At 46.4% G+C, this 10314-nt stretch overlaps 1 protein-coding gene across 1 annotated transcript in view; it reads right to left on the bottom strand.

The window, feature by feature from the left end:
- The window catches only part of IL13RA1 (interleukin 13 receptor subunit alpha 1), a 20392-nt gene extending 14727 nt beyond the window's left edge, over positions 1-5665 (bottom strand). Inside the window, exons 1-2 of the mRNA XM_006024449.3 lie at positions 5476-5665; positions 1-146 (exon numbers count right to left, since the gene is read on the bottom strand). Coding sequence (XP_006024511.2) covers positions 1-146; positions 5476-5650 — 321 coding nt within the window. The 5' untranslated portion in view covers positions 5651-5665. The remainder of the gene's footprint in view (positions 147-5475) is intronic.
- Positions 5666-10314: the final 4649 nt, after the last annotated feature.

Below are 10314 nucleotides of genomic sequence, written 5' to 3'. Positions count from 1 at the left end.
ACTCTTTCCTTGTAATATACCATTAATCGCAATGTCCGTGGAATATTCCAAATCACAGCTACTGCTAACGTTCTCGGGAGGTTTCCATGTCCATTTCAGTGTACATATCTGGACAACAGAGTAACTCACGTTGGATGGAGGCAGAACTTCTGTTCCGAGAAAAGCAAAAGCAAAAAAAAAAAAAAAGTTATGAACATCACAAATATTATGTATTGTGCCAGTAAAACAAAATTCGGTCAGAACTGCACGGCTTTGAAAATTGGTTTTTTGCTTTAATTAACTTTCAGGAACACTGTCCACTTCCCATGGAAGGTGTCATCATTTCATAAAAACAAAAACTTTCCTGACTATACGCAAAAAGTTTTCAGTTTTCCAAGAAAAAGTAAAAAATTTCTGAGGGGAAGCCCCCCTCCCGCTCTAAACTGACCAACTCTGTCAAATTTACTTCAATAGTTTTACAAAGCCTACATTCTAAGCTATTTGTATTACAGTTTTTAAACGTTGTTCTCCTCTATCAGAACTAGGTCCTTAAATAAAAGGATACAAATATATGCACTTTTAAGAAATCTATTCACTTGACAAATGGCCTTGCTTTTAGAACAGCTCTCAATCCCACTATAAAATGCAGTAGCAGCACCTATAGGTTGTTTTGCATATTGTACTTTATTTTAATGGAAATGCCTGCTATGTACGCTACAGCTAGGGTTATGTCCCCAAATAGCTCTAAAACAGAGGGTCTTGACCCTTTTAGATTCAAGGCATCCCTTGGAAAATGCATGCTTTTAGCTTTCACTGTTTTTTGACACAAGAAAAATAACCGAGCAATTCTTTTCTTGGAAAGAACCCAGAAAAAACACAAGTCAGATGGCTTTTAGCCACGTGAATGTGTTTGAAATCTCTCGGTTATCTTGTAAAACCTGTTTGCACACCTGAGAGTGGTAAAATTGCATGGCACCCTGTGGTTCCATTGAAAAGATCTTTTGGCACCCTGCTTGAGAATCACTGTTTTAAAAATAGAGCAAAATGGCTGGGGATCTCAAAAAGTAGGTGAACAAAATGAAGTTTTACACAGAGTCAACTTTTGTAGCCTATGGATTTTAGGTATCATTAACTAGATTATTGTTTGCCCTGAATGAAGAGGCTGGGCACATCCAGGCAGGCGTACTTAATACTCCTTCATCAAATGACAAATCTCATTTTGAGGAGCAGGGCTGTGGGATGTCACACATCTGATGGATGGAGTGTCCAAGTGCATATATAAATCTAAGTCTCATCTCCTTTTTTTGTCTGATTGTATCCTACTCTCAAAAGAGAGCTCAAAGAGAGTACAAGTTTGCACATGGCTGACGATAGATAATCTGATTTCTGTTGGTAAGTGCGTATCTATCATCCACAAAAGTTCACCCTTTTCAATTCCACCCCCTTAAGTAAGCATGTAAAACTTTCCCTTTACAGACTAATCTCATTTTAAGTTCAAGGGCAGAGTAAGGAACGTCACTGTCTGGCAACCAATAACTTGTTACTGGCATATACCAGCAGAACGTTTCTACCTCCTGAAAGCAAGAAGTAAACAGAAGTACTGACATGGAGGTTTCTGGGGACAAGACAATGTATGTGCTATGCTCAACCCAGGATAGTGCACTGAGGTGCAATTTGGGTCTTAACTTCCAAGTTCCAACACATTCATTCGACCGTGAGAGAAAACAAGGGAAGCAGTAAGCGAGCCTGGAAAAAGACAGATACACCAGAGGAAAGGTAGGGCCGGGGAACAGCGGGGAAGGAATGCAAAATGTGCCAGACTCCGTTTCTCAATAGCTATCAACCTGGCAGCCAGCAAGTCTTAAGCAGCAGGGAAGCATTTTGAATTTATGTTTGTTATTACATTTAAGGAACAAGTCACTAATAGAAGAAGCCAAATGAGGTTGGCTTCTACAGCTGGAGTTAGCACTTCCAGGTGCCCACTATGAAAGGACTATCAAGCAACAGGATCCCCAGAGAGGTGGTGGAGTCTCCATCCTTGGAGGTTTTGAAGACCCGGGTAGACAAAGCCTTGCCCGGGATGATGTAGTCGGGGCTGGTCCTGGCTGGAGCAGGGGTTGGACTAGACGTGACCTCCGGAGGTCCCTTCCAACCCTCATTTTCTATGATCATTCAATGGGTCAGTGGAAAGAGAGAAACTGCCCTGTCCAACTTAAAAACCACCCATAGACTTCTTGGGAGAACTACTGCCAAGCTTGACTTAGCTACCAGCTGGTCCATACATCCTAGGAGATGCCTTGGGCTTTGATCACTACATGTTTATATTGCATAGGGTACTAGAGATTATACAATGTCTAAAAAGAAAAAAAATACAGTACCAATTCTACCCTATAACTTGTTTTTATAGTTTAGTATTATATGTGCTTGCACAATGCAACTCCTGGTCACCAGTATTTGAGTGTTTAATCTGCATGAACATGCAAAACAGCAGTAACTGAAGAACATCCTTTGCAACAGGGAAGAAAAGCTTTCTAGTACTCTTTCTATTGCTCTTCTACCATGCTCTGACATGTTTTGGTGACAAAACCAAATCAACTTTTCAAAAGACAGCTTAGCCTCTAATGATATTTGTTCCCCTCCTCCCCGCCCCTTATAAAATGCTTTCTTGAATTTGGTGATTTGCAGGGAACTAAAACTAATGAGTTTTTTTCTGCCTAAAAGAAATCCAATCTCTTGCCCTTGTGCCAGGGTGTCCTTGCCCATCACCCCACTAATTAACGAGCATTACTGCAGGCTTTGGAAATAGCATTGCCGCCATTTTCCAATCACTTCTGACAGTGTGGGATGTCACCGAGGCCAGTCAGTAGTCAAACGGAAGTCCTTCAGTGAGACAACTACAATGCTCAGAATTTTGCCATCTAGAAGCACTTGCAGGATCAAGCTGTTTGTAACCGAAAGGCGTCTTGCAAGGTATAAAGCCTGGATAAACCTCATTAGCATAACAAATTTAAACCTAATAAGTTTCAGAATATCAACGCCATTTTCAGGCCTTGTGCTTTATGCTAGCTTCTGAGAGGGCAGGGGAGGAAAACTTGTATTTAAAAAGCTAGTGTAGAATATGCCTCCAGTAAGCACCCAGGTGACCTTGGTGCTTTTGTCAATTAAAATTAAAAGTGATATAGCAAGCTAAACTGCACTGTTGATGACCTCCTTTTCAGATTTCATGCATTTGGAGAGACTGTGTGAAGTTCAGGTAAATAAATACTGATGCAGGACCCCTACAATTATAGACTTGCAACTCAGAATATCATGCCTCGGTACCTTTAAATTTGTGGCGTAAGCTGTACGTTTAGCATACTTTTCCCCGAATGTAGTTTGTGATTTGGATAAGGTGTGCTAAAAGGGGAAAGGCTACTATTAGGAGCAGATAAGGACACAAACACTGAACAGGTAAACTTTCTTCCTAAAACCAATACGCTGTCATACAGGAGCCGCATATCAGCAGGCTATGAAACAGGTTGCAGAACAACCCGGGACCCCATGAACTATCAGCTGTTGAACACCACAGCAGCAAGGTGTACTTGACAGAAGTCTCTGCCTTCGGCTTCCAGCAGTGAGATGTTGTAGAAATAATACACAAATGCCACCAAACACTATGTAGATCTATTTGCTATATAGATCCACACGCAGAAGATCTGAAATAGAGGTCAAAATAGTCCATAATTGGGATCACTCTACTTTTTCCATGGTTTTTCTGTCTTTACACATCTCTTTGGTTTGACACCAGATATAAAAATCACCACAGTCTCTCTACAAACGGATCTTCAGTATTGCTTTCTTCAATTTCTGCCCATTAAAAAAAACTCATTTAGTTGTTTTTTAAGATGATGTAAAAGGTTGTATTTCACCCTTTTAACCAGGGTGTTAAAAACCAACGTGTTACGCTACACACACACACACACACACACACACACAAATCAGACAATGCTTAATTGAAGAAACTTTCCATTTCAATACTATTCAGAGAAATGAATAGTAAATAGAAAAGTAAAAACTTGATTTAAAATTTGATTATGAAGATAGCATCTATTTTTTTTTTTAAAAACCACTGTAGACTTAGAAAGTTCATAGAAAGGACGTAGATAAAAGATACTATCAGCAGTCATGAGCTGACTCAAACTTCTTTTAAGGAAACCACTTACACCATGTTACAATCTTATTTCCACACGTCCAGAGGCACATACAGCGCTGTAGTGATAATTAAAATGACATTTTGCTTTGATACGCTTACAATAGGAGGAAAAAACAAAATGATTCAAAACTAAGATTTAAAAGGGAAAAAAAAGTATTTTATCTCAGGCAACGAAGCAAGGCAAAAATTAATCATCCATTTCCACCACCGAGGTCTCCAAGTTCTGCGGCAGACTTTGAAATGGCAAAAGGGTCAGTCTTTACCCGCAGGCTTGGAAAGTCAGGCCAAATTATATTTCGACATGCATTACTCGGCGTGCCAACATCCTGTAGAGAGGAAGCCAGCGTAATAAAAATTATTAGTACCAATTTATTAAATATAATTTATACAGGCTTTCAGATCGGCATTTCGGCTTACAAAGGGATGCCTTTTGAAATGTAGACTCATTTTTTTTAAATTGCACTTATGTTTACAGCCATTATATTAGCAATGCTCTTCTGGATTTCTTTGATTAGAGAGACAAAAATCAGATTTAATCTAGCAGTAGTTGAGAGAGACTAACTCAGAAGTAGTTCGGGGTTCATATTTAGCGTCTGCTTCGCTCATTTAGGGCATAAACCTCCTTTTCCCCCCAGGGGATATAAAAAAATTTTCTTTCTTCCTTGTTGGCGTGTGAGCCTTATTTAGAAAGAGCAAGGAGAAACTGAAAGCAGGGTCCAGTGCCCAAGTACACCAGGGGGTAAAACCTGCCCTTTTAAGCTGCTCATTCCCAATAAAAACCTGGGAAACAACAAAATCCCACGCTGCTTTTCCACGTCTTTGTTCGGGCAGCTTCAGCCTTACTCACAGGAGCAGGGGACGGACGTGCGGTCGCCTCGTGACAGGCAAATCGGCACAGCAATCCCCACAACCGTCCCCTACAACAGGCGGTCCCCCCGACCCCCCACAAAACAAGCACCCCCCCCTCCTCACACAACACACAGTCCCCTAACTCCCACAGAACAAGCAATCCCCACAACAACCCCCTACACCCGCTCCTCACGAGGGGGGCAGTCCCCCTTCACGCAACAGGCGGTCCTCCCAACCCTCACAAAACAAGCAATCCTCTCCACAGGCTGTCCTCCTCACACAACAGCCCCCTACAACCGCTCCTCACAAGGGGGGCAGTCCCCCCTCACACAACAGGCGGTCCTCCCAACCCTCACAAAACAAGCAATCCCCTCCACAGGCGGTCCTCCTCACAAGGGGGGCAGTCCCCCCTCGCACAACAGGCGGTCCCCCTCATACAACCCCCAGCCCCTCACAACAACGCGGCCGCCCGCTCCCGGCTCGGCTCGGCTTGGCTCCCTTCCGTCGTCTTCCTGGCGCGGCGGGGTCGGGCCGGACGGGAAAGCCGTGCTGCCGCCGCCCCGTCGCGTCCCCGCCCGGGGGCGGGTCTGGGGTTGCGAGGAGCTGAGCGGCCTCCTCCTCCATCTCCATCCTCCCCTGGGCCGGGCCTGAGAGCAGCCAGGCAGGAGGCGCTGGGATGAACTGGGAGCCCCCCATGGGAAGACATCCCCAGGGGCAAGGTCTGCATTGCACACCGTGCACTTGAGGGGACGGGAGAGTCATGCCCTGGATGGGCTAAACACCGCCCTGAGGGGGGCAAACCCTTCACCGAAGACCGTCCCTGCCATGGCTCGCTTGAAGCGAATGAATTATCTCGTCCTGGACACTGGGATGAGTTAAAAGCCGCCCTGAGACATGCAAACCCTTCACTGAAGACCGTCCAGACCACGACTCGCTCGACTTGCCCGGAGAATCGCACCCTGGACGGGCTAAAAGCCGTCCTGAGATGCGCAAACCCTTCACTGAAGACCGTCCGGACCACGGCTCGCTCAACTTGCCCGGAGAATCGCTCCCTGAACGGGCTAAAAGCCGCCCTGAAATGTGCAAACCCTTCATTAAAGACCGTCCCGACCATGGCTCGCTTGACTTGCCTGGAGAATCGCACCCTGGAGCTGCAGAAAGGCACTGGAATAAGTCAAAAGCCACCCGGACATCAGCAAGCCCGCCACTGCAAAACCATCCCGATTGCAGTTCGCTTGAGGTGACTGGAGAATCCCATCCTGAGCCGTGGAAGGGCGCTGGGATGCGTTAAAAGCTACCTCAAAAGGGGCAACCTGTTGAAGAACATCCCTGCCACAGTTTATTTCAGGTGACTGGAGAATCCCATCCTGGATGCACGAGAAGGGCACTGGGATGAGTTAAAAGCCACCCTGAGATAGGCAAGCCCTCTGTTGAAGACCATCCCTACCATGGCTCCCTTCAGGCAACTGAAGAATCACACCCTCGAGCTGCAGAAGGGCGCTGGGATGAGTTAAAAGCCCTGTTGAGATGGGCAAACCGTCTGTTGAAAAAGAGTCCCTACCACCGCTTGCTTGAGGCGACTTAAATCCCATCCTGGAGCCGCAGAAGGTCACTGGAATGAGTTCAAAGCCATCTGGAGATGGCCAAGCCCTCCGTTGAAGACCATCCCTATCACAGTGCGCTTGAGGCGACTGAAGAATCGCATCCAGGAGCCGCCAGTTTGTCCTCAGATGTCACCAGATTCTTCTCCTTTCCCTTCCTCCACTCTCTGCTTGGAGGGTGAGACACTGTCCCTCCAAACAGGCAACTGCTGGGTGGAGGTGGTGGCGCCATTAGAGTTGGTGGGCAGCCATCTCCTTGCAGCTCTTGACATCTGTTTTCTGGAGGTCTGCCTTGCCGCGTTGCCTCCGGCTGCCACCAGATCTCAAGCTGTGACTGAGCCAGGAGCAGAGTGCTTGATGCAGGAGGCATGTTGGGCATCTGCACGTAGCGTCGGGACCAGTGAAGTTAGTGTATATGAAAACTGCCAACTCCGAGTTGGCACCATGGACTTGAGCAAGGAAGCTGGCGTGAAATAGGAGGGCTGTGAAATAGGAGCTGCGTGATCAGGAGCAGCCACCACACAACAGAAGGGCCAAAGAAAGGCTAGCTGGATGGGGGGAATGCCACGAGCATTCGGAAGAGAGGGTCATTAACACCTGTGGCATGAAGAGTTCAGAAGGGATGTGACAATGAGCCATGAAGTCAAGTGACTTCTGTGGCCATTCACAGCAGTCACTCATGCTGCTGCTGATGTGGAAGGGGTGGTAGCCAACACCAGCGGCTCTTCACCTCTCAGCTTGAAGCATCCCTCAATACACTCGAGTCACCCGTTGGTAGACTCCAGACTCCTCTCAGAGAACAGCAGCTCTTAGTTTTCATAGACATCCTAGAGAAGTGAGGCTGAAAGGGACCTTCAGCTGTTGCATCTAATTCAACCCCTGCCCGAGGCAGGATCGGCTCTGTCCAAACCATCCCAGACAAATCCATCATCTAAACTCTTCATAAGACTACCATCAACCCTGACACTGCACCAGACACCATGCCCAAACTTGCCACAGGTAAAGCAGGGGAACGATGGTAGCCAACATCATGTTTCTATAAAAGGTTGTTAATATGTGCTCAAGAGATCGCAGGTAGAGGCCATGCCCCCTGCTACAGAGGAAGGCAAAATCCTGCCAATCTGTACCAATGTCACCATGGGGTACAATTCCTTCCTGACCCCAAATATAGCATCAGTGTGACCCTGAGTGGAGGGGCAAGACCCCCTAGCCAGGAACCTCTGGCTTTGGACACAGCAGGAACATTGGACAAGCCCAGTGACATGGCCAGCCTAGGCTGCAGTCAACACCCAGTGCCTCTGAGGCAGGCTTAACCACAAAGGAGGGGGTGGGGGCTTTCTAATTACAGGAAAAAAACAGAGCTGCTGTTCTGTGACACCGGACTTGGGAAAAATCACCCCTAGGGCAGAATGTACCCAATGCTGTGGACTCCTAGATTAAATCTCTGGAATTACCATGTGCACCTTGTCTGCACACCTAACCTTTATATGGCACCCCACAGCACCCTTGAAAGGATCTCAAGGGTGCCACAGCCACCCGGTTGAGAATCACTAGTTTGCACCAGTGGTCCCGAGTCTTTTGGTCACACAGGCTAGACAAGAGCCTGGTACTTGAGCCAGATAGGGCCATGCACGATGGGATCAGGCCCTGTGTGCCCCCACATACTGGGATCAGGCCTTGTGTTGCCCTGTGTGCCTGATCCAGTGCATGGGGCCATGCTATCCAGTCCCCAGGGCCCCTCACAGGTGTGGAAATTTGGTAGCGGGGACACTAATTAAGGCTGCCAACATGGCCTTGCAGCCAAATTTGCAGACCTGTGAGGAGAGCTACAGGTTGAATGACATGGCCTCTTAGCCCAAGGCGTGGCCCAGAGGCCAGAGGTTGAGCACCGCTGCTTTAAATCCTTTGGGGCCATGGCTGTCTTTTAGTTATTTGATTCGTAGGCTGACCTTTCAAACAAAGGCTCAGGGCAGCTTCCAATAAGAGAACAGAATAACTTATAAAACAGAGGACAGCCTTATGGGATTTGCACAGCACCTAACACACTGGGCTTCTAGGTGTTATACCACAGCATGAATAACAAAGTAAGTTTAGCATACAGAGAGCCTCCATAAAAGCTGTTTCTATCCCAGCAGAATTTTAACATGTAGTCCAACTTACTCAGCCCTTTGAGGAGTTTTGCAATCACTCATTTGGGTTTGTGCTCATTTTTAGGAAAAGGGAAGTAGATATTTTTTCCGTTATGGTGTGAAGTATTCTGTTTTATACTGGTTCTCTCCCTCCCCTCTTTTTCATGTTTTTTTTTAAATTCTGGGAACAGGAAAGAAAAAGGAAAGGGTACTTAGGAACTTCTCAGCATCTATAAAATGGCTTCCAAGAGGACATGTTAATAAATAAACAGAACACTGCCACTATCTGTTTCAATGTGCATGAGTCAGAATGTTTGACTAGCTTTCAGAGTTTGGTTTGTGCAGAGCTAATCTTGAGTTTCTGAGACAATAGTACATAGGCCTATCCCAAGACAAACTATTATTTTAGTTCCTTTGGGAGTTTGTGTTATTTCCTTCCTTTCTTTTTGTCTATGCTTCCAGGATCACCTGCATTGTACGTGGAAACCTTCAGCATTGTGGCTGCCTCCCAGTTTTCCACTGCATCTCCTTTCACTTTCCAGCTCTCAGCATACTGAATTCATCGCCCTCTCTGCCCCAACAGCTAATCCATTTTCCTGTTTCCCAATGCATTGGCCAACAATCATCTCTCTTAAATTGCTCTGTCATCTTGAAATTTCAGATTTTTAACACTCCTTTATGCCGAATCCTGTTCTGACTCATTGAATCCTGTTCTGACTCTTTTCATCCTATAATATCTACTCTTTTCAGTTTACTTGTCATTTAAAAGGTTTGTTTACACCTCAGTGCCTACAGACTAGGTAGATAATCTGAGCTAACTTTCAACTAACTTTCAGAGAGTTTACCTGTATTGCAGGTTTGACAGCCTGCACTGAGTTCTTCTGGTAGCACCTGAGCTTGCTGATCAAAGCTAACTTGGATACATCTACATGAGTAGCAGTTACTGCACTAAAAGGGTACCCTGAGTCTCTCCAGACACAACTGTTATCTGTCCTAGAGAAAAAGCAACTTTTTTGTCACTAACAAGATGCAGAGTCCTGGGAGGCTGCATCACACTCCCTTCCCTTATGGTTTTCTTGCTTTGTCTACTACCTCTTTTCCCATTGCTAAGTTTTTTGCTTTTGTTGCCTTTCTTCTCTTTTCCAGACCCCAGTGATCTAAGTTTATCTCTGGTGTCACTCCGTTAACCCTATTTTTACTTTTGTGCGGGCCGGCTCCTGGTCCCGTCCTCGCCGGGCGCGAGCCGAGCCCGTCTGTGTGCACGCGGGCTGTGGCCGGCAGTCCGGGCACGCGGGGCCGGAGAAAAGTCGCGGGGTGGAGCAGTACGCTCGAGCTAGAATCAGTCACGGAGGCGTAATGGTTGATTGAAAAGATTATTTACTTACACCCCAGGTGGTCGTGGTGTAGGCTGGTCAGCTTTCCAGGCTCAGCTCTGCTTGAGTTCTCGGTGGAGGACTCTAATAAACTCGGTTCCTTGACCCCGGAGTGAATCAGGCTCTGCGGGGTTCAAGAATTCGTTCCCACGGAGCAGCTGTATCTCCGTGAGTGTTACTCGGTTCCCAGG

The sequence above is a fragment of the Alligator sinensis genome, unplaced genomic scaffold, assembly GCF_000455745.1.
Source record: "Alligator sinensis unplaced genomic scaffold, ASM45574v1 scaffold1059_1, whole genome shotgun sequence".
Taxonomy (NCBI): Eukaryota; Metazoa; Chordata; order Crocodylia; family Alligatoridae; genus Alligator; species Alligator sinensis.
The sequence above is the reverse complement of the archived record's forward strand: the minus strand, read 5'-3'. Positions and strand labels throughout refer to the sequence as shown.